Source organism: Pollachius pollachius, assembly GCF_949987615.1.
Source record: "Pollachius pollachius genome assembly, chromosome: 18".
NCBI classification, from domain to species: domain Eukaryota; kingdom Metazoa; phylum Chordata; class Actinopteri; order Gadiformes; family Gadidae; genus Pollachius; species Pollachius pollachius.
The window spans coordinates 9,622,064-9,648,046 of record NC_136951.1 but is presented as its reverse complement, the minus strand read 5'-3'; the positions used below and the strand labels follow the sequence as shown (position 1 = coordinate 9,648,046).

The following is a 25,983-nucleotide window of genomic DNA, read 5'->3' as shown; positions in this document are numbered from 1 at the left end:
TGCCACATAAATAAAGGTAAGACGCAATATTTATTGCTTAAGATTGGCTGGTGCTGGGGTGAGGTCTTTTGTGTTTTTTGCATTGCAGTGGTCGGCTGTTTTAACTCGTGCAATTTATGTTATCCATAGCCACCAAGTAGCCTTATAAACGGTTTGCGTCCATACAGTGTTGGGTATAGTGGAGATGACAATAGTGGAGTCGTCTGTCTCTTGTTGACACAAAGTGACTTTTGGTCATTCTTGCTTTGCTTGAATTCTGGAATAATTGTGGTAGGGAGTGCTGGTCAGTTTTGGTCAGAATGCCTGATGTAGATTTGATCGATGCGTGTTGTGAATTGACAACATGCCGTCATTCAGAACTTTTCATTACCTGCACTAAAGAGAAAAAGAAAAGTGCATCCTCATTGTCCCCAGCACTCTGAAAATGCACTTCCAAAAGCGTCCCCAGCACATTTCAAATCAGACTGACGCCCCTATTGTCCCTTTATCTTTTATAACCTTTGAGATTAAAGTTACAAGGGTCAAAACAGGAGAGAACAAAGTTATCATCTCATAAAAATAAAGTAATTCAGAAATTTGAAGGCCGCATTGGAGGAGGTCTGTTATGCTGGTTGCACAAAAGAGGATTTTTCTAATTTAGAAAACATTGGAGACCACACACCTTACGATTTTGGCAATACAGCACACCTTCCACTAACCGATTCCATTCAACAACAACCCAGTTCAGATTTAGCCAATCTCTCACGATCAAAGCATGACTTGAGTGTGAACCAACATGGTGGACGACGGTCATGAGGAACTAGTTCTTCTAGATTTTGCAGTCGTTTTTTTCGGAAAATTGTAAACGAAAAATTTGAAGAAGGTGGTAGTAGTCATGGACACGGCTTCAAAATGGATTGGACACACATTGTTGGTTTGACATTACATCAGCGTGGCTCCCAATTGGCTATCGTCTTTCTCACGTGACAATCCACTGCCTGTATACTCTGCTGTCCTTGGGGTTCCACCGACACTACAGGGCATTGGATCGTAAATATCGAACATGTTTAATATTTGCGCTTCATAATCGGTGAGGCCACGATCGGTAAAAACCTTAACCTACCACACATTACAGGTTAATGTGGAGAAAAATAAATGCTGAAATTGCTGACCAGAGTGAGAAGTGGGAAATCGGGCAAAGAATCGGGGGGGTACTTATCCTGTAGTTTGTAGCCAGCATTAGGATTTCCAATACCTGGAGTTACAATGTCACCCCCTCAAATAACTTCATGAATCATCTATAAATAAACACTATCCTTGAGTGTTAGTATTTCAACTGACCCATCATCCTTTTGCTTCGGTCACTCGTGGCCAACCTTGCAGTTAATGTGCGTGCACCTGTGTGTGCGTGTTTGTGCACATATAAACGCTAAGGATATTGGTTTTGCACAAGTTATTGTATGGATTCAACTTAGTCTCAATATGAATATAACATTCACCCCTTTATATTCAGCATTTCTTCCTAAAAAATTGGAATAAGGAAATTAATATAACATATACATTTTTGTGTTGTTATTTTGAAGCACAAACCAGGTTATTTGTTTTTGTTTGTGTTGGGGACATGCCTGGTGCTTAGTGTTGCTTTGTGCGTTTGCTATTATTGAGACTAATGGGCCTTCGTAGTGAGCGGCTACAGGATGATTGATTGCAAGCCTTTATGAGAAAACTTGAAACACATCCCATAATGTTGCTGGTAAAATGGTGTGTGTGTGTGCATTGTGTGTGTACCTGTGGGTAAGTTTATAGTGTGTGTGTGGGCGTGTATATTTTCTGTTGTGTTTGTGTCTGTTTATCTTGGATTTTGTGTGTGAACGTATTGAGTGTGTGTGCATTTTCATTGTGTGTGTGTTTTGTGTGCGTGTATGTATGTTTATTGTGTTTGCAGGTGTATATTTTGCGTTGTGTGTATGTACGTGTATTATGTTTGCAGGTGTATATATTGTAATGTGTGTGTGTTTGTGCGTGTGTATGTATTTTGTTTCTGTGTGTGTGTATGGGTGGGATGGTTCAACTGACAAGGCCAGGAATGTGCTCTTCAGGTCTGATGGATGGCATTCATCACTCTGCCAGGATGCCCTCGCACACTCACACACACACACACACACACACACACACACACACACTTATGTCTTCTACCACTCTCCAAGCATTGCTACTTGGAGTGATTGCATGCATGCCTCTTTGAGTGTGTGCGTGTGTGTGTGTGTGTGTGTGTGTCTGCACGTGTGTGTGTCGGTGCGGGCGCGCACGTACGTACGTGCATGTTTGTGCACGTCATCACTTTGTATGTGTGGCAATGGACAAAAATAAATTGTTGCACGAAAACAAAAAACAAACAGTATTGTAGAAAATGCTTTCCACTCACAGAAGCTCTGATACCTTTGATAGTAACGGGACGCAAGCACTTCTTGTGTTGTGAAATTGGATAAAAGGGAAAATGGCGTAGCGATAAGCATGCGAGATTTAGAACTGATTACTGTAAGAAAACAATATCTCAAACAATCCAACAACAAGATACCATTAAACCAAAAAACAAATCACAGCCCATACACTTTATTTTAGCGTTTAATACTATCGTCCACGGGATACATTCACTCACTGTCAAATCTGCATTTTTTTTGACCAAAAAGAATAAAGCAGATAGTCCTACTAAAAATATATAAACGCATTGTCGTTTCATTTTTGAACACCAACCAATAAATCATATCTGCCGACGTGTCAATGCTGAGACACTGGGGAATGGGGAAGAACTCCCATTGTGCTCAAGATCTGAGACAGAGCGACTGAACGGAACGACTGAGAGACGCCTCGACTCAAAACGTTTTTTAAATGCCTTTTCAGGCATGTTTAAGAGTGTGTGGGTTCACGGATACACGTTGGCGCATGGATGGATGGATGTGAGAGAACGCAAGGAGATAGAGCTGGAGGAAGGCAGAAGCAATAGACCCCTGACAGACTTTCTCGTTATTGCTCTTTGATAACCACAGCATCCATAGTGTAGGCAGCATTTATCATTATTAATGGTGGCATATGCGGGAACACACACCCACAAACACACACACACTCTCTCTCTCTCACACTTTGATACTCAAACATGCACCCACTTATGCATGCACATGCTTAGCAACACACACAAACTATCACACTGACACACTTCAATGCACACACACATGCATACACATCAGCTTTCATCACCCTCTCTTCTGAATCTGTCCTCCTCTTCTCTTTTTTATCTCTCTCTCATGTACGCATGCTTCTGCAGGCCCTCTAATGCACGCGCTCCAATGCACACAGGCTCCTGCACGCTGACATATGGCCAGATAAGCACCTTCAGTGAAGGCTTGCTGCAGAGCCTCCGTGCTGCAGTTCCACAGAGTCATGTGCGTCTCTCTCTCTCTCTCTCTCTCTCTCTCTCTCTCTCTCTCGCTCTATCTCTTCCAACTCACCACCCATCCACTCTTCTCTTTCCCTCCCTCCCTCTTTCTCTTTAACTCGCCCTGGGTCTCTCTCCTGCTCCACTCTCTCTCCCACACATTCATTCTCTCTCTCTCTCTCTCTCTCTCTCTCTCTCTCTCTCTCTCTCTCAAAAGAGAAAGAGAAAAGAGGACAGTCAGTTCCTGTGACGCTCCCTGTGAGACGCAGCGTAATAAAAACAGCAGTTGAGATATGAGCCGTGGAGTGGAGAGATATACTTGAGTATTAGAATACACTCTCATTGCTGGGAATTAAAAATTAACACTCAGCGTGACACTCATTTTTTTAAATTTGATCATCAGTCGAGTGTATATCGAGCCAAGTAAGAATGGCTTTGTACGCTTTTGAGGGGATTTAGATAAGGTACTACTTATCAGCCGTAGTCAGCGGAAAATGCATAAACACTTATATTATGATGAAAGAACATACTTGACAATTGAATACAATGTGAGTTCCTCTCAACGGCTTAGCAACACAGGCAAAAACCTGTATCAACATAGTGTTTACAGTTGACTGCACATCAGATATGCTGAATATTAGACATGAAATGCAGATATGTTTAAAAGACTACTTAACCCCAAATATTTATTTTAATAAGTTTCATATGTTAATATGTCGTATATGACCTTCAAGGTAGAATAATTTGACATTTTGTTCCAGGAGGTACACCATCATTTAGAGAAAAACTGCGTATTTTATCGGGTTCTTTCCGGACGTCGAAGGGCCTTTTTTCCGAGGCATTCGACATCAAGACAAAGGAGACGGAGGGCGAGGTGTGTGAGGATGTGTGGCGCTCCATCTGGGCAGCGGTGGACGTTGATGGCCGCGTCTGAGATAGGCTTCAACCTTTAGTATACTTGTAACACGTATAACGCCACCGTGTATATTTAATATACCACATTGCTCCTGACAAAGCGCAGACAAAACGTCAGTATTAGCTTTGAAAAGTATCACCACGTTTGCCTGGGTTGTAACCATGTCCCCCTCCTTCCTATAACTCTTAAACAATGGGTGCACTTACACTTTAAAATAAGGTCGAACCTGAATATTGCTGAACGACTATAAACTGAAATGAATCTACGTTTTTTTGTCGTATTCGGGTTCATGAAAAGGACATTATTCCTCAAATCTTCAGATTGTGCAGGAAACATCGATAATAAATAAACCATCTGTGCTCGGTCACCCTGTTTTGTGACCAGGGGTGTTGACTCCTAGAAACGTTCTGGGTTCTGATATCTCCCCAATGTCCTCAGCCCTATCCCTAAGAATACTTGAGCAACACCATCCCCTAGCTGCTCCACACTGATCTGTATTTGCTCAGAGGGGTAAGATGGATAAAATGTGTATCCCCGGTGTTATCATCAGTGCAACCGGGGCTGCCATTTGGGTGTTATGCTGATGACACCCGGCTGTACATAACAAACAGCCCCGAGTGCCCAGCTAAGGCAAAACCACATCACCTGCATGGGGGAGATAACGGCTTGGGTGGAATGGTATTCTGTGCCATGAAAAAAACTGCCAAGTTTTCACCCTTGTTGGGTTATACTATTTCATTTTTTGTCCTTGTTTAATTGCTTCAATTAATCTACCTCAACATCTGATAATATAATAATAATTATATAATATGGGCGCCTTGCTTGACCCCCCCCCCCCCCCCCCCCCCTGCGTTTTCATGACTTTGGAAGATTTAATTTGACTATTTAATAAAACATCTCAGAGCTCAGCCTGGCTCTATCGTTCCCCTGATGCCCAGATGCTCGCCCATGCCTTAATCTCCTTCAGCCCGTGCTACTTCATTCCCGTTTTACAGAAAACCCCAGCAGTGATATGCATAAGCTCCAGTTTATTCTGAATAGTGCTGACGGAATCTTGTTGATAGTGGGGGAAAGAAAATCATATTTATATATATCGTTTTGGTGCAACTGGTTTCTTGTTGCCCATAAAACTGTCTTCATCTCATCATCTCAGTCCCGATATGTGCGTTGACGGATGTTAAGCATGGAGCTCTGACTGATGAATTTGCAACTGCATTTGATCAAAACTATTTAAGAGATATATTTTATATCAATTGATCCACAAAATTTTAATTTGTATATAATTCAATTTTTTTTTCCAGTAATATTGCAGTATTACAGTAACATTTGATTTCTATTATATATTTTACAATTATTCGCCGAAAGCGAAGTGAATAGTGGGGAATAGCCCCCTCGACCCTCGGTCCCCATTACGTCAGACTCAATAACAAACGAGCTATCCGCCGTCGTGCTTCCTCGCTGACAGGTAAAACTTCCCCAAACACTTGTTAAATTCATATTTTTCCATGTCTTCAATGGTATTGTTAAATTCATCTTGCTGGAGAAACCAGTCTAAAACAGAAGTCAATGGATTGAAACACTTAGGCGTCTTTATTTTGTAAACAAGACAACCAAATGTAATTTCATTGTTGTACTTGCTGTTTTATAAATAATAAGCTCATTTTTGCTTTATAAACGTGAAGCAAATATTGTGTTGCTACTTTTGTGTTTTAAGGTATAGCATTTTGTTGAATTTCTTGTTTTTTTTCCTCTTAAATACTTGCAAAGCGGGAATTTTACAATATCCCGAGTTTGAGATCTCAATCAATATCCTGAGATAGCGAACCAATCTATTTGCGCCATCTTAGGAGGTTCATGTGTAGCATATACTAATTATCTATACATGTATTTTATTTTTGTCTAGCATTTGTTTGTACTTTGTTGAATATTATGCCCTAAAAAGGCAGTGGCCAGTGACTTTTCAAAGGAATTTCAGTGCCCAGTCTGATTCTGTGTTGTTCTGTGCATCAGAGAATAAAACACTTGTACTTAGACTACAACTTGATGTAGCTGATGTAGACATATACTCACATACATTCACACATATATTTATTTCAAAGAGGACAATTGGTTCGTGCTATGCTATTCTATCCACTTTCAAGTGTTCAGGGCAGTGCATCCAAAAAAGCACACAATTATTCCTCCTAATCATCATTGTCCATTCAGTTCCAAAACAAGTGATGAATAGCACCAACAACATCATGCACAATTACGTGCAAAAAGTGCCCATATTTGACTTTGTTTACAACCACATCAAGTACACATCGTTGGCGATGCTCCAAAAGCCACGGGGCCTCCCTCTCCAGAACCCAGTCATGTATTAAATGAGCGTCTGTAACCTCATCTCTGACCACAGTTTGCACCTTAAGAACCCTGTTGCCCCCCGTGCCTCCCAGCTCTGGCCAAGGGCGCATTGAGGATTATCAAGGCCGGTCTGTAGAACAGGCTCAGCCTAACCATTTGAGACCGAGCAGACGGACTCTTTGGAAACGTGTTGTTTTGTTTTGGAGTATATTCGACTACATTATCTTCGTAAGCATTTCATATTAGTGTTGGATGCCTCTGTGTGATTCCCATAATACCTTAAATATATACTATTATATCTCTAAAATGTTAAACAATTGTTAGTTAACACAGTAATGTTAGTAGTTGCGGTAATTACATTTCATGGCATGCATATGGATTTGTGTTCTGTGCGTGGTCGCGTGTGGATCTGTGGCTCTGTACAGAGTCAAGCACTGTGCTGCCACGCTACAGAGGTCAAGCGATCGTTCAGAGAGCACCGTGTCAGACCATCTTAGTCGGGGTATCTCTCTGTGTCTCTACTCTCCATGCACAGATTTAATCACACTTGCCATCAAAGAGTAGTACCTGGTTACGACTAGTTGTGTGCATGTGTGCGCAAGTGTTTGCGTGTGTATGCGTGCGTGTGCATTGTGCAGGAGTGTGAACATACTTGTGTACAAGCATGCCAACGCTAGTATGCACTCACGCTGATTAGCATTTGGTCATTCTTCCGGCGCACGCACGCACGCACACACACACACACACACACACACACACACACACACACACACACACACACACACACACACACACACACACACACACACACACACACACACACACACACCACCCCTCCCCCCCCCACACACATGTCCACTAATTACCTGAAGGTCATTTGGAATATCTGGCCCAAGTTGACTTCCTGGCTCTTGTTGTTGTAGCCGTGCAGCATCTCGCCAAACAGCGTGTCGTTGAAGCGGACGTCCTGCCTCACACACTTGGAGCCCTCACAGTTGTCAGCCTGCAGGAGGCAGGAGCGGCCGTCTGTCGCCAGCTTGTACTCCTGCACACACCTGAGGAGGACACGCCGGAGATGTCAAGGTGACGCACACGCAACGCACCCCGAGGTTAAAATGTACAAATTTGGACACGGGAGCAGAAAACGATCAAATGTGTCAAAAGGGGGGCCACATGTGACTTTTTAGGGGATGTTTTGCTGGTTTGTTTGTTTTGACTCCTGTGGTTTGCGTCTCATCACGTCAAATGTCTTTGAGGGCTTGCATAATCGCGTTATCAATAAAATGTGTCATCATTAATATTACAAATAATACTAAAAGACCGATATTTTTCATAATTGGTTGAAGAAGCACAATTTGTATTCATAACATGAACTACATATTTACTATTTAGTTCGAGGCACTTTAATACAAAACTAACTCAACAATTAATGCATTCATTATTTAAGAATTAATCAACGAGCAAGAAGGAGTTAGGGCGTCTTGCTCAAGGACGCCAAAAATCTGCTGACATTGGGGTTCAAGAACCTTTCAGCTGGAACTCAAACATCCCAACGGCTAATCTATTCAAACCCTGCATGCAAAAAAAACATTTACACGCACACACATAAACACAGGTCAAACATAGCAATCCGGGCGCTGTGAAGACATACAATGTGCTGAATAATTAAAACCATGTCCCATAGCCTTACATGATACTCAGATATATTCTCCCACCCACGCTATGCATGAGATGCATAGCCTGCTGCGACGGTGGAAATGGATAGAAAACAGATAAAGCGGAAATGCTCCTATAAAGTAACGCACACGGGGACCGCCTGTCTCTACCCAGCAGATAGGTGATAGGCGACATTGAGCAGCAAAATATCTAGTAAATATTGAATATGAAACTAGCTTCACCCCCCGTCTGGTCACATCCCGTGTGCAGCAGACATACGGGTGGGGGGGGGGGGGGTGATGTGAGCCACAGCATATCATTTGAAACTTGGAAAGAAATCTGAACAGGAGAACAGAATGTGCTTTTCATTTTTTTACCCAGAATGCATTCTTTTTTATTTTTATATTACTAACCAGGGATTTAAGATTCACCCAACGATCTGGCCAGCTGAGATATCACGCTGAGATTAATCAAGGCCTTTACGTTACAGTCCAGTAACCTGAGATGGAACAATTTTCCAGATTGAATGAATTTCAGTGATGTCGTTTTATTGTGTGTGCCCTGTTGACAGCGGACACTAAACTGATAAAAGAATACATAAATACAAGTGGAGACCATCATGTAAATGTATACACTGAGTTGTATTTCATAGTCTTTTAATATGTACTCTGTGTATATACTTATGATTTACAAATGTAAACGATTAACAGATAGGCCCCTGAAATTTCCATTCAACACACAATCCCCCATTTAAAAATCATCTATAATCGTTTAACACTTCTAAATTCAAATATTATAAATGGAATGAAATTATTAAAATATATAATTGCATATTTTTACAGTTTCTCAAACTCACACCCAGAATAAGATATAAAGCCTAAAGGGCTTAAGCAGTGCTTAGGTGACACTTCTGCTAACTGTGCTCAGTGGATAAGCTAGAAAACTCTTCTGCTAAATAACCTTCAGTTCACCCACTAAAATCACTGACAGCCTTTGAGACAAGACTTCATGTGTGCAGGAATTCACGTGTTGTGGGTTGCATATTATGTCATGGTATATTTTATCCTACATGTTGAAACATGTTGAATCTGAAACTATTTCAAAGCCCATATATGTAACTGAGGTTTGGCTATTTGCATAATAATAAGAACAATATTAGTGGACTACATCTCATTCATTTGGTCAAATGTCTGTTAAAATCCACTGCGCTGAATGAGATTTTTATGAGACACAAGAATACTTACTACGCTCTGAAATAAGTGATATTTACTTTACTGTTTATTTACTTTAAGCCCTTTGAGATTGTGACTGTGATTAAGGGTTTTAGAAATAAAGTTGACAAGTGGTGGATGTATCTGAAATATCTTATCAGCTATTTCTCCAGGAAATCCTGAAAGCCACCAACCCACAAGACAAGCAGGACAGAATTATCATCGCCCTGCTCCGTCTAATACCCAAAGCTGTGCTAAATCTGCATAATAAACCCAGACTTGCATCAAGTCCTGCTTCCCTTATCCTTTGACGCTGCGGTCTTCGACAATCCACTACATCAAGTGTGCATTTGAGAAAACAGTTCCTACACGGAGAGCAGTGAGTGTAGTGTGCTGAAATCTATGCATGATCTGAAAAGTGCAGCTTGATTCCGCCGCACATTTTCTCACCTGGGACCAACTCGGGCCATGATTGCTCGGGGCAGTCAGCTGGTGTCTGTTTGTGATGTAATCACACATAGATTGTCTCCTCCCAGGAGAGGCTGGGCTGACATTCTGCCACTAGCACAAACAGTTGGGCTGCGTTGGCGTAACAGTATTTCTGAAGACTACGTTTCATGGGTGGTATGTAGTTTGTTATCGTAGGTTTGTTTCCCCAAACGTCCCCAAAAGTTGTTTCATGATGAATGAATATTTGAATATCTAATTTTTCATTATAGATTATTGAAAACATTGTTAACTATATACAAGAAAGTTTTGACTGTAAATTGCTTTAAAAAATTTTGAGGAAATAAATTTACAAATAAATTATTGGTTGAATAAAAAAATTGAATAAAACATATGTACAATGTAAGCCTTCACAAACCCTGTTTTGTTGAATGACAATGCAACACATTTGTTGAATCACAAATTCAACTCCTTTTTATTAAGGCAAGAGGCTACATGAGAAAAACATGTTCTCAGCAAATTACCCGTGACCATTTAAACGTAATATAGAAGTGTAATTTATGTAGTTTATTTTTAAAGCTAAACCTGTACTTCGTGACTTTTCTTAGTGCAGTCGGCACCTTACGGTTCAAACTTAATTGTAACTTTTTCAATTTCAATTTGGTCTGGGGAAAAGAAGGCGGGAAAATCTAATTGTGAGGGTTGTGAGGGCTGCCCAGAAAATGTTTTCCTTAACCTCATTTTTACAGCCTTTCATCACAATTACTGTCTCTGGGGACATCACAGGGGCACACTCAGATAGGATTGTTCGACATCCCCTGACCCCACAAACTCAAATTAGGAAGAAAATATAAAAAAACACCTGAAAACCTGTTGGGAAAAGAAAGGGATCAGAAGACTTAAAAAGAAGAGCAATATATTCTGAGTCAATTTGGATTAGAATTGAAGAGACTCACATGGCACTTCAGTTTACTAATACTCAATTATTTGTGAGCCCCCATGCGTGCTGTTAATTGTTTTTTATAGATTTGTATTTTTCTTGATATATCTTGAAATACTTGAAACGCAAAAATAAGTAAGCGCATAATTGGCAGATGGAGAACACAAACTCAGCAAACAGTGGTAACATGTTCCCGTAGCATGTGAGAAGACAACCTGAAACATCCTGACGTTCGCACAAACGTTCTTAAACAACGTGTCTATAAAGGTTTCAAATCAAAATTGTGTAGACTTGAAAATGTAGAAATACACTTATAAATAAACTTAGTAATACACAACCATCTTGCGAATGATTCTGAATTCGGTAGAATATTGGCGTAACAAAACAGAAAACATGGCATAACTCCACCCATTTCAGTTTCGCCTTCAGGCACAAGTTCTGTGCCGTCTCCTCCAAGAAGTTCTGAATTATTCTGCTATAGCATAATGTAACTGCTGGATCAGAGATTAGTATAACCCCAGACGCTAACCCTGTTTTCCCAATTTCCCTGAGCTAGCACAACCTCAACCCCCTCCGGGTTGTCATGTTCAGTTTTTCTTTGAGCCAACCGTGATTCCAAAACTCACCCGCAGAACATGAGCACATTGCTGGAGCTGGGGTCCTCCGCCAGTGGCACCAGCTGCTGGAGACACAGCTGTTCACAGCCCCCGTTGAAGCCGTCGGTGCAGTCGGTGCCCCGTGAGTAGTCATAGCAACCCGAGCCATCCTTCATCGGCCTCAACCCCTCGGGACACTATGGACAGAGGTGGACAGGGAACGAGAGGGATGGAGGTGAATGGAGGTGACACGAGATGGGAATGATAGATGGGAAGGGTGTCAGGGAAGGAGTTTCGTGGGAGACGGGGGGGAAAGGAGACAAAGATAGATGGGAAAAGGTGAGCGAGGGGTAGGGTCGGCTGTCCATGTTCTTTCACTGACTAAAGAGGAGCTCTGGGAAAGAGCAGGGTTAAAAGGGTAGAGCATTTGAGGAGGGATTTGATTAAATTGTGATTTATTTTTACACTATCGACTGTTATCGGTCACTCACCTGCCCCACAGCAAAAGTAAGATTATTACAAATTGGTGGCAATATAAAGAAGGTGTTTTATTTGTCAACCAAAAGGCTTTGATTGGGAAAAAGTATAATCATGTTTTTAGTTTTGCAAAACATCGATGCTAAAGGGAAAATTAATGGAATTCTGTAAAACAGCCCACTTTCTCTAATTTTATTCAGTATTATCTTTAATTTGACCACATTTGTAATTCCAGTGTCGAAGGCCTTTTATTCAACAAAGAAGTCCCAATTTTTAAAGATCTTAATCTTAGATTCAGCTGAGTCAATAGCTGATTGACTCATGCATGGGATTTTGTGGGTTCTGTTGTGTACTTTATCTGTGCCAAATTCTTGCCAATACAATGGCGCCATTCCCAGTGACAAAAATCCCCATGTATCCACATTCAATAGACCCAGATAAGTAAAGAATGAAACAACACTTGAAGTTTCTTCCAGATCTTCGGATATCCAGTTTGTTTAACAAGTTGATTAATGCTTTACATAGCAGATAAGCACGGACATGAGATACACATTGGATTTACGCAAGCAGAGATGTGCGATAATATGCAAAAGTGGATTAGTATTCAGACAGAGATATAGACAATCACACACGCACAATAAACAAACAGGAAAATGTCTTCCAAAGACATAATTGACATGGACGAAAAAACAAAAAAAAGAGTCTGCAATAACTTTTAATCTAATTAAATGACAACGTCTTAATGTACTGAGAGAGTACAGAACAGTCGCTTGCAAACAAGGATGTTTGCACTCGCGTTCTTAGCTCTGGGGCTAACTCAATTCACACTAACTCAGTTTCCCCCAGTCAGAGTGAGTGAAGATCAGACACCAGAGTAGCGGGGGGCTATCATAACACCACATAATCTCCTTGGAGAATGTAAAAGAGATGATTTCATAGTTACAGTACCGTGTGCGTGGACTACTCCAGATCGGATTAGCTCTGTTATCGAGATAGCTGGGAGGCCCCAGGCATAATGTTTCTACACAAGATGACATGCTACCAGGCGAACAGATGGCCGCTCTGATCGAAAGCACAGTTCATCTGTGAAATCCCATGTTCGGCCCTGGCTGAGCAGGTTGGGTAATGCGTGTGTGTGTGTGTGTCAGTTTGCGCGTGTGTGTGTTAGTGACTGAGACGGAAAGAGCGATGGCAAAGACTGATATTGAGCTGGTTGTGGGGAGAATGAGCTGCCATCACAGATATCCGCTACATCTAAAGTTGAAAAAAAATACAGTTCAAACTGTATTTAAGATAAGGCTATTAAAGCTAATTCAAATGTTGAGTTTTTCATAATAAGGGGATAGAATCACATTGCAGCAATAGTGTGAAAGGCCATGTGTACATATGTGCATGGCTATGTGTGTGTGTGTGTGTGTGTGTGTGTGTGTGTGTGTGTGTGTGTGTGTGTGTGTGTGTGTGTGTGTGTGTGTGTGTGTGTGTGTGTGTGCTGTGGCATCCCGCCGCCGGACCTCGGACCGGGTGGGTCCGAGGACACGCAGTAGACGGGGGTTTACCGTCGCCACCCTCCAGCCGGCGACAGAGAGCACCACGTCTCTCCCCCCAATCAGCGCAATCGGGGACACCTGGCCGGAGGAAGGGAAAGGACCAGGAGCCGGACTTAAAAGGGGCACCAGACCGGGAGAACGAGAGAGTGACACGGAGGGAGTCCGCACCACGGAGAGAGTGACACGGAGGGAGTCCGCACCACGGAGAGAGTGACACGGAGGGAGTCCGCCCCACGGAGCGAGTGACACGGAGGGAGCAAGCACCAGGCCGGGCGAACGGCGAAGCAACACGGAGGGATTCCGCACCACGCCGGCGATCTATAGGCTCCCGGAGACCCTAGCACGAGGACACAGAGTATTTATTCTTGTGAAATAAACGCAGACTGCGGCTTTAACCCTTGCTTTCCGCGTTATTCCTACCGGGTATCTGACACTTGGGGAGACGGGCTGCCACATTGCGTACGTGTATTAGTGTGTGTGTACACGTGTGGGCAGGGGGTCCACTCAACCGATTCAGAAAGTTAAACAAGAACCTGTTGGGGCGAAACCATGAACTAGAAGAAGGTCAAAGTTGTCCAGGAGTTTTGAGCCAGAACCTTTATCTGCCAGAAAAACCTGACAGTATTATCAACTTTTAGACTTACAGATCGTTCTATATTATCTGATGTATAGTATTATATCATATATGGTAGGATCAAATATAATATGCATGCATGATGTTGTGGAAAGTTTTGATTCCTAGTGTATTCGACTGGATACATTACATTGTCAGGGCGGCACCATTGGGAATGAAACCTCCAACCCTGGCAGGGATGAGGCAATTTCTTTGAAATAATGCGTCCATTTTACTCCTGTAAATAAAAATAAAATGTACTTGTTCACCTTCGCTATCCCCTGTGGGCCGTTACTATCAAAGCAGATTGCTGTGCACTGCAGCATTGTCCTACGCCCAAACAGTGCTGAGTGTAACCATCCACTTGTATAACGCTATTTCATATATTGAGGTTTTTATTGTTTGTTGCCAAAATTCCCTCAGCGGTTACGACCTGCCTGCCGTATGGCACTTCTTCCTCTCTTCTTTCGATTTTTCACTCCACTACAAGGATACTCAGATATGCTCGCTTTTTAAGGTGGTGTGAATTAATTTAATGGACATGTGCGTCTGTCATCTGGCAGGAGGGGACGGATCGACTTCATTTTGTATTAGGGATTAACAATTAAAATGTAGGGCGATGCCACTTAACATGCACTTGAAATATAAATTACTACGCTGAGAAAACTCTCTTGAGTAGCGAATACATTTCAGAAATGTAACCCAGATCCCAAGGCACGAAAAAACAAAGGGAAAAGTTGAATGAGGACTCTCTTAGAAAATGTACAGCCTTGAATTCTATGGATGAAAAAAATACATCTAATATCATGGGGGGAAACCAGTTTGACAGTCTAATCTTGTTTCGGGGCCGCACGCTCTGTGGCGTGGCTGCGTCTGAAAGGGGTTATGAATTAGGGACTGTGGCTCTATTGCTGCATGCGCAAAAACACACAGGAGGAATTACATTGTCCCCAGCCAGGAACCCAAAGTTCCACTCAGGTTCCTCTAAGTGCTTTGGCACGAACAAGCTAACTTTTAATGTGTTCGAGGGCAGTGTCAGCGCGACTTATAGAAGCACTCACGTTTCTACCCCTACAGTGACACAAACAGGCATGCATGTACAGCACATGCAAAGGCACACACACACAGCCATGAATGCATGTACAGCACATGCACAGGCACACACACACACACAGACATTTATATACAACACATGCATGGGCGCACAAACACACACACACATAGGCATGCATGTACAGCACGTGCTTGGGCGCACACCCACACACACGCGTGCACGCACGCGCACACACGCACACGCACACGCACACACACACACACACACACAGACATGCATGAATGCATGCATGTCTGTTACTTTGTAACCAGTACAGTACACGTACTGAGAGTAAGGAGCACATAAACAGCAGACATTGGAAACAGACTAGGTGCGTAACTGGAGGCTTCATCTTAATCTATTGCCCCTCTCTCCTCTATCTCCTCCCACAGGAATGCAGATACGATCATGGTCTCATGTCCTAGTCTGGTGCATCTGAATTCATTCAACTATAAGAAGGGGTGGGGGGGGGGGGAGAACATTGAAACAGCAATCTATTCCAGGATATCATGCCTTGCACAGGGATCCCAGTTGGGATTCAAGGTTGCAATTTAATGGCCCCCTCCCCCGACTTGGACTTAAATGTAATTCCATTTTATTTGAGTTCAAGGCCTCTGACTAAGGAAAAACTTGATTGCAGGTGCTTTATAAAATCAGATGAATTGTATCACTGAATACATAAAACCCTTATATTCTGTAGGGTAGAAATTGAAGCTGTGAGCATTATATTAGTGGATTTGTTTAGTTAGACAGACAGACAGACAGACATAAGACAGACAAAGAGTGAGTTAGTTGAATTAGCTTGCTATCAACTTAGTTAGACAGAAGGTTAGTTAGCGAGCTAGGTCGTTAGTTGGTTGCAGAGGCTAAAGTGGTACCCAGTGGTTCATTTAACGACATGCTTGATCCTACATTTAACCATCAGTGAGCAGAGTAATAGAGGGAGAGGGGTATTAAAATTAATTTGCCAGAAAACCATAAGGCATTAAAGCGTTATGGTAATGAGAGGAGAGGAGCAGTGCGGAGCAGAGGGAGGAGAGAGGAGAGAGTCATGATGTTCATCTCCCCAGAACCCAGCCCTGTAGAGACATGCCGCCATACAGAAAATACCAAGGAAGGATTACGCTAAGAGGGTGTGCGGCAAACTGTGTTGATGTGTTGGGCGGAAACACCTTTCTATCCCCCCCCCACATGTTTACAGTTTTAAATCCATGCAGAGAAGGGGGAGTCGGAGGATAAATGTGTCTCCCCTGCTAAGAACTAATAACCTATTTCTAAAAATTGTCTTTATCATGCAACAGATGGACCATGTGAAAAAAAGGAGAGGGAGGGTAGATCTATTTAGCAAATTCGCAAACACACCTCACAGTTTGACAGGGAACAACCAAAATATCAGTGATCGCACCTGCAGTCAACAATATGTCTTTGCCAAGCTTGCATCAGAGATAATTTCGGTTATGTCCCGAATGTGAGGACAGTGGATTAATGATACGCTTCTAATATCACCACCAGCTGCTCATTCCTGGAGTGTTTCAATTAAAAAGACAGATACTGGGGAGGGCTAAAATAATGTGCCATGAGAATAATTGTTCATCAGTTCTGATACATTGTTCGACAACAAAAATATATATCTGCGAGTTTGAATGGCGAAAAGACCTCTAAATACTAGATTTCCTTTTAGTAAACAGATTGATAGTAAGATTGCAGAGGATCAATCAATTACGCTCGCAAGCTTCTGTTATCTGATTGCTTTGCGTAGATAAATGTGCCATATTATATTCAGCAAGGACTCCTCTCACATAGGATTAGGTTTGCTTTTGCTTTTTTTGAGAAACGTTTTACTCCTGGGTCAGATAGATGTATTTAATGAATCTTAAAAACAGTTTTGTAATTGCAGTTTTATATTGGTTATTTCTCAAAATTATCCTGAGTGGAAAGGTTATTTTATAAATTTGTTTATTAAAGATTATAGCTTTATTTCAAAACTTGCATCGTCGATTGGAAAAGGGTTTTGCTGAGCTTGTCTTTAAGTTGTGATTGATGGATCTATCCAACCAATTGCATCGTTCGTAGCTATCTCGAGGAAACCGATTGGTTCCAAAGTTGGAGGACCACTCTCACTTCCACTCCGTCTCAAAACACAGTTTAATAAAGAACTATGTGTTAAATCTTGTCAGAAATGTATGAATGCGCAGACAGGCATCTACATGTGAAATATCGGGCCTTTCTTCGAAAATTACACTAGTGTGGAAAAAACATCCAAAACTGTAGCCTAAGACAATCCTTGAACATACTTTCTGGAAAGTGCTTGTGCATAAAGAGCTCAATCACAAAATGAAACCTACAAATATGAAGTACAGCTTTTTTGAAGTTTAATATGCCATAGTTTGTGTGTGTGTGTGTGTGCTTCAGTGTGGATGTGTGTGTGTCTCTGTGTGTGTCTGTTTGTGTGTGCATCTACACAGTTCACTTCTATAAGCTTTATACAGTTTTTCACACTGCAACATGCGAGATATGCGGCGACGTGAAATTGCTTAGAGTCCAATACAGTGACATGTCTTCACAATTTCCTGCAGACTTTGCTCCCATTCAACCATGCATTTTAACTTAAGCCTGGCAATCCTGTTATCCAGTTTGTCATTTTGCACTTACCCCTCAAACTTTCAAAATAGTTGCAAATTGGGTGGAAAATCATTGGGGGGCTACATCAAGTGTTCAAGGGAAAAACATTTGATAAAAAGGCTGGATAATCCGGCCGCACAACTGGACAAACAAACAACAAAAACGAACCCAGAAAAACATACCTCTGAGCAGTGTAGCATATTGGATGCAGAAAGGATATAATTACGCTGCTTGATTCAGGTTTTTCTAAAGAGGGTTATAAGGGGGGTGCAAAGTGTTGCGTGTCTAATAACAGAGAGACTACACCGCTAGCGACCGGGAGAAATGAGGAAGCCCGCCAATAAACACCTTCCCCCTGCATTACATCTCTCCACAAGAAAAAGCAATATTGGGGACACCTGCAAGAAAATAAAAATAAAAGGACGCAGCGGCTTATCCTAGCCTTCGGTCTTTACTTCTGTCATTACACTGAGAATGTCTTCTGCCCTACATGGGGCATGTTGATTCTCTGCGCCTGCTCAAAGAACCGTTTGTCAAAGGACATTGAATGAGAAAGGAAAGTCTTGCATGTGTCTTTTCAAATATAAATAAATAAATAAAGAAGACCCAGCCAAAAGAACATTTACAAAAAACTACTACTACTACTACTACTACTACTACGTATTAGGAGTTAAGACATGAGTTTCAATTAGGGAATGGGTTGAATTATAAAGAGGATCAAATATAGTAGGGCACACCAGTGGAAAATATCGTGGTTGTCCTGTTAGTCTTTTGTTTCTCAATTTGTATTTTACACTTGATGCTTATTTTGGGGGAATCAAACATGGTTCTGTTATACTTGTTTTATTGCATCAGATTCAGAATCGGGGAAGCAAGAGAGTTTACTCTAGCATTTAGTCATGTTTTTACTGTACTGCTTTCAAAATGTAAAATTCAATGTTAGCAGGAAAGGCTGTTAGGAATTCCTGTTTAATATTCATGTGCCTGATTTGGCATTTTTGTGTGTTTGTGTGTGTTTGTGTGTGTGTGTGTGTGTGCACGTACATGTGCGTGTGTGTGTGTGTGTGTGTGTGAGTGACTAAGTCTGCACCTGCTCACACATCTGGCGGGACCATAGTGGATGCCCCTAGATGCGACATAAGTTAGTAGGACACAGAATGTTATTTAAGTGTCCCCATTTATATTTCATGTATTTTCCACAATTCACAGCCATTTTTGGAAGAAAACTAAAAAACAGCAGTTCACTGCAAACAACTCGCTTAGAGCCCAACTTATTCTCACCAAGTTCCTTTTGCGCATATCAGAAATAGACTTTAAATGACACAAGTTTATTTAATCATTAGTCTGACATTAAGTACAATGTCAGACATTGTCTCACATAATGTCAGACAATGTTGCTCTACATTTTTACCCTAAATGGCTAAACGTTATTATATAAAGAAAGTGTGATTTTCTTCTTTCTTTCTAAGTATTGGAAATAAAGAATTCTGGAGCAAGAGTCTGTGTCTGAAAGCCAGTCACTATTAATACAAGCACATATTTCCACCTCAATTTTATAAACCAAAAACATTTCATTGTCATTACAGTAACTAATTCTATTTTTGCAAAACTACTTCTCCTAGACTTTAGTGCTATCTTAAAAACGTCCACAGCCATTTCCTTATGGGCTGTAAAAAGTTTTGCTGTAAGAGCCAAAAAAGAAAGCTTTTAGAGGGGTACAAAATAGAAAATCATTGCACATTGCATTCTGTTGTGTCACATTTACTATGCCAGAGCCGTAAAATCAAACAACCTTTCGGAGATAAACCAGGATCCCATTCAGAATGTACACCAAAGACACGACACGGGACGTTAAATAAAAGTCACTCTGTTTTATATTGCAACGTATAGGTTAAAACAAAAGTGAAATAATGCAGTTTTTCCTCCATTTCGTACCATGATAAATGTTCCAATGTCGAAACAGTGTGACAGACGCCGGGCCGGGATTTATAATCCATGACAGGAACGCCTTCCCCTCCTCTGAGCCATAGACGGACCACACAGACTGCGAGAGCAATGACCATAGAATACATTGAGCGTGAAACAACTAAATCCTCAGACTTGGCCCAAGAATCCCTTATGGCGTGTTTCCACCGAGCAGTGCGTTTAGGTGCAGTACGGTTAGGTGCGGCTCTCGTTTCCACCGCCGACAGTACTCTTATGGCAGGGCGGGGTTTAAGTCGGATGGCAAGAGTCCCGGCAGCTACGTAGCATCTTGACATCATAGCAGCCTGACACAGTGTAGCCTGCTAATTATTTCAATTAAAAAGAAGGCCGCGACACATTAAACAAAGAGCAACAATGTAAGACGTCCAAGAAGGACATCAAACTTTTGCGCAACATTCTTTCAATAAACTGAGCTTTCGCCGTTGTCCAGAAATACCTCACGGGTACTGTGTTTTTCGGCGTGTGCAAAAAATACAAATACCTACCAGCTTATTTTTTATACTATGTCTCACTTCAACTGGTTTGTGGCCTAGCTCATGTGAACTAAAGGCATTGGCTGCAGTGATGTGTAGTGGAAGCCACACCCAAGTTACTACACTCAACAGCAGGTCCACGGGTCTGAGTGTTGAGCACTATTCCTATGAATGATGCCAGCGCTGATTTTAGGCCAAATCAGTACCCAAGTAAGTTAGAAGACTGTCTGGAATGGTCCAAAATCTTCCCAAAGTAAGACCATTGGGAGTTGTCCCATTTCCCCTGATGGTGTGCATGTACATGCTACTCGCAGTTTTTTTTTTACATTATTGGCTAAGTTTATTGTTTTGGATGCTGGAGGACATGTTGTTCTCGAGATAATGAATCCTTCTACTTCCAACCTGTTGGAAAAAAAACAAACACAACACTGGCATGAATCCTTCCCAGGCTGGCTTCTATGTATTGTCAAGGCAATGTTTTTGTTTGACACTAACACAACATATGGCTCTCCATGTAATTGTAGATTCCACCATCTTGCAATGCCTGGGCCAGGCGCACTGAATACAATTAAGGAACAAATCACATTTAACAATTTACAATGTAAGGATTCAAAAGACATTTCTTAAAGTTTAGCATTTGTCCACAGTTGCTGTGAGCAGACCAGTTGTGGAAGTAGGGTATGGATAATTGGTATGCATAGATATTCAGTTAATTTGCATAGGGACTTTAATGACACCAGTGGTCGATTATAAACGCCCGGTTCTTTGGAAGTGCACGTCTGAAATTACTTTTAAACTGTGGAGAGGAGGAAATAGCTCGCAGTCTGGGCCATAGTTAACCTTTAAACAAATTGAGTTTTTCTTCTCACATCAATATTATTGTCAGGTTTTCAGTGACCAAAAGGGCATGTTTTGAATTGATTTACAATTTATGGACAAGGCCTAGTAGTAATTGTACTCTGCAGTGCCGTGATTTATATCTATTTGGTTGATATGCTATGTATAGAGTATCCATATAGTCTTTCCATTTAATTGATAAACAGAAATAGATTCAGTTGTAATCATAAATGCATCATGTTTCATCATTCCGTCATTGTGATATTAGCAATTTCTCATTATAAACGGGAAATTTTGCTAATTTGGACATCGACTAAGTGACATTGATTAATGTCTCTCTCAGAAACAGACATAAATCAGTGGTCTTGGTACTGGAAATAGAAAATCCTAATTTGTGATTCTGATGGACCTCAAATTCTGCCATACTGTAGACCTCAGCGGTCTTATCCAGCCCGGACTAGTAACGGTTTAGCAGAAATGTGGTTAAGTCTTCACATGAACACCATCCAATCTATCTTCTCTACAGTATCTCCCGAATAAAAGAACACATAAGGCAGAGGCATCGACCTGTAGATAGGGTGCAAAGGCCCTGGCACTTAAAAGGATTACCCTCCCAACATAAAAACACAGTCAAAAGCAGGTAATTTTATCAGGGCTCTCATCCTTTTACAGCCTTCTTCATACATCCTGTTAGAAACGCAGAGATGTAAAGGAAACCCTCAAAATGGGCAAAGCCTATCGTATAGCATACATTTTGTACCGCTGTTGATATCAAAGTCCCATGGATATTAAACTAAAGGAAGCTTAATTCTCTGTTTTTATTCATGATGTATTATGCCTAAAAATGTGCAAAGGTAAGCCTCAATTTGCATCTCACCCTTGACCTGATATTAAGTATTTTTTTATTTCTTCTTTCTCTATACTGTCAGAAGCATAGTGGAGTGGCTAGAGTGGTCGACCTAATAGGTTCTGGGTTTGATTGCCCATGTCTGCGTTGTACCTCTATCTCCTCATCCCCTTGCCTGCTTCTCAGTGATATGCATCTATATTCGTCTGTAAGTCGCCTTGCTGATTAGTAATTTAAGGTATATTCTGGAGAGAGCGAGATGTCTGTTTTCCATTTCCCAGCCTGATGGGTTTTAAGAGAGGCCTGCCGAGGCAACCGAACACACAACAACAAGTATTTAGTGCGTCTGATGCGCGGTCGAGGGCGGCTCAGGTTATGAATCCAGCCAGTTGTCATGGTAACGCATTATGAAATCACACCTGTGGGATTCGCTCTGAGGGGTGTTGAATAGCTGAATAACAGAGTCATTGATTAAAGGTGATTGGAAAAAAAACACTTTTTGTCCTTTTGCGAACTAAAGGTGCTTAACAACAGATATTTTTTAGATGAATGTTATCTTGCATTTATTTTAAATAACATATTACAACAAAACATATCTATACAAGACGTATATATGTAAAACGTATATTGAAAGAATATTGTATTATTTGGATGATTTTTGGGTGAACTCCTGGCAAAGATGGTGGGTTGAGTGAGAGCAAATGCTAAAAAGAATACATGTGTAAATGTAACATCATTTTTGAAAAATAAATGGGCCTCTGGTCAAAAACCCTGAACAGCCACAATAACAAATAACCGATTTAAGTTGGTCTGAGAACTTCAACTAACCTTCACATCCATAAGGGCAGGAGGGAGAAGCCAGGAAAACGGCAGCATAACAAATGTGTGTCTTTGATTGGCCGCGACAAGCAGCCAAAGGCCAGCGAGATTACAGCGGCAGCCCACCCCCTAATGATCTAGTTATCCATCACGCAGCAATCGAGCTGGCTCATCAATTTAATTGGTTTACGAGGGAGGACCCGCCTCCAAACCCCCCTCCTGTCAAATGTCTGGCATCGACGGATAGAATCAGCCTCCACTTGTAAATATGCCCGACGTAAAGCTGCCTCAGGGTGCTAAACGTGATGCCTGATCCAGAACGAAACAAGCGCTGCATTGGTTTTACAAGGGAAACGCTGGAAAAAAACAGAGCCCTCGAAACAAAGAGTGTTTGCTCCCCATTGTTTTTGTGCATATTCACTGTGAAAATGTGCCTTGACAAAAGGGAAAGAAATCGAAAAGTATCCAAATAAAACTCTGTAAAGGGTCATAAAGGCGGGAATTGACAAACAGCGACGATACCAAAATTCAACAATGTTGTGATTGTTGTCGACACCAGATTTATGGACATACTTTGTCTTTTCTACGATTAGGCTCGACAGCTCAATAAGAATCTCTGGCACAGATCGCGCAGGTGGTAAGTCATGACCTTTATTAATTCCAGTTAGTCAACACATCCATATACTGTATATCTTTAGACAGGACCCTATGAATTGACCATGAATTCACCTACACAGAGCATCTCATGAAAAGATAATCTTTTACATGAGATTTATTCAAAGCGGGCCAACAAAGACTGCGCTACAGACTTGCAATGCAGTGTTTGCAACTGTTGACAAAGACGAAGTCGAACATTAGTGTCAATCATGTCAAGTTTCTTACATTTATTTTCTTCCTATTTGTCCTCTGTTCTGAGCCTCAGATGCTCAGAAAGGACGTCATTGTTGTTCAGGACAATGAACTGGCTGCCACACGCTCCCAGACACACCTGGATTAAGAGTTATTAACTGGAATCTTGACGGGTCTATACATATCCAGACATGGCAGGAAGGGGTTAACTTTTTCACAACAACAGTGGGTCCCACTGAAGTCGAAGGGCCTTTATTTATTATTGAGGTTCATTTGTCACAACAAGCCATTTCTAGATCTATCCGTTCGTGACATCACAAAGAACAAACAAACAATTAAAAGTGCTGGAGGCAAGATTCAAGAGCTATCACTTGACTTTATAGCCATCCGTCAGCTATTAGTGAGCGTAAAGCTCTCTGAGAATCTCTATTCTGGTTGACTGGGTGCCTGCCTTTGTGTGAGATGATCTAGTTTTTAGAGCCAGCTCATTTCTGACCCATAAGGCCATGGACTCCATCTCGCCTTTCAATCACAGACGTCTGAACGCAACACATTCTCAACTGAGGAGCAACGTCTATTCACAAGTCTAAAAAGGGTCCCTCCAGCCACTTTTAAATCAATTCCAAGGTACTCCCAAAACGGACATACTCCCAAAACGCAACACAACCTTCTTGGCGACGGCAATCCCACATACTCACCATGCAGCCGGACGACTCCAGCCTGCGGTCGGACACACACTTGAAGTTCTTCTTGCAGCCGCCGTTGTCCTTGGAGCAGTCACGCACAGGGCCAAACGACTCGAGCAGGTCGTCCACCGTCTCGAAGTAGGTGGACAGCAAAGCCTCGTCCCTGGAGGACACAGATGGCAGGTGTAGAGGGTGAGGAGGAGATGAAGGCATGAGGCAGGAAATGGATCTGATCCAAACACACGCTTGGGTCGGACTCTTTGAAGCTTCACGCACAGGAAGAAGTAGTCTGAGCAGTTGTGTCTTTTATGTATGTTTGTATCTGTTTTTACAGATGGATGGATGTATTTATGCATCTGTTTTTATATATGGATGTATGTATATTTATATACATATGTACATTCACTCATGAAGCATAAACAATATAAACATATGCCAATCATCTATGTATCAACACAAGGAATTCGTAAATACATCTGATGGAAATAAGCTGAAAATGTTGACACGGACATTGTATCCATAGATGTCATTTTTTCTGTTGTAACATAGTGAAACATAGTGAAATGGAGCATTGTTTAATGACAGCTAGCATTTATTTGGTATGATATAATACTACTACGACTACTACTCCTCCAATAATAATAACGGGAGAGATACATTTCTTTGCGTGTGATATTTGCTAATAAACGGAATAACAAATAGACCTTTGAACACACTGCTGCCGCATTCGTAATATAGTAGCACCTGGCAAGGTGTTATGAAAATAAAAAGAAGGAAGCTGGAGAGAAAGATGCAAAAGAGAGAGCAATGGAGAGAGAGAGAGAGATGGAGATGAGAATATCAAATGGAGAGCGAAATAAAGAGAGAGATGGAGAGAGAGCGCCGGAGATGAGAATATCAAATGAAGAGAGAAACAAAGAGAGAGATGGAGAGAGGAGGAGAAGGAGAGCGAGAGGAGTCGGAAGGAGAGAGAGGCGGAGGGAGAAGGAGTAAAGAGAGGACGCGCACAGAGACAATTAAGACGATGAGGATGAATGGACCAAGAGAAAAAACAAAAAGACCATCCTTGAGAGTGAACTGAAGACTCTGCTGTTATTAATGTGGAGGCTGAATTATTTATGTTCTCTGCCAGGGCCTTGCCCCGCCCTCCCCTAGCCCTCACCCCTTCACCCCCTCCCCCCTCTCACTTCCCAGGGAAGTGACTTCTGCAGACGAGGGCGAGAGCCGCTGGGCTTGAGCCGCACTTCCAGCCCCTCCAAGACGAGCGCTGGCTTTACATTCCCCCCTGTCGTCACATGACATCGTGTTGTCCTTTTCTCTCTTTTTTCCGTGCCCAATTTTCAGGAAAACACAGACGGTTGCTGAATTTAAAACAGGATGTGTTTTGACAGGGATGTATTTTGTTTTGAGGAGACAGAGTTTGAAAAGGGGAGATTGGAAATGATCAACAGTGTTGTTGGTTAGAGGGACGAGAGGGAAAACTAAACAAATCCACTTTAGGAATGAAGGTAACCACCTCCGGATGCTTTGGTTTTTTACGAGGAACTATCCATCATGAATATAGGGGTGTATCTTATCACCTTTTGCTTATTTTTCATACAAATAAACAGCTT

At 41.7% G+C, this 25,983-nt stretch overlaps 1 protein-coding gene across 1 annotated transcript in view; it reads right to left on the bottom strand.

The window, feature by feature from the left end:
* astn2 (astrotactin 2) overlaps positions 1-25,983 on the bottom strand; it is a gene marked incomplete at both ends in the record, with an annotated part of 274,785 nt that overhangs the window by 78,542 nt on the left and 170,260 nt on the right. Inside the window, 3 exons of the mRNA XM_079755910.1 lie at positions 7,538-7,726; positions 11,552-11,718; positions 24,383-24,533. Of these exons, the coding sequence (XP_079612036.1) occupies positions 7,538-7,726; positions 11,552-11,718; positions 24,383-24,533 (507 nt within the window). The remainder of the gene's footprint in view (positions 1-7,537; positions 7,727-11,551; positions 11,719-24,382; positions 24,534-25,983) is intronic.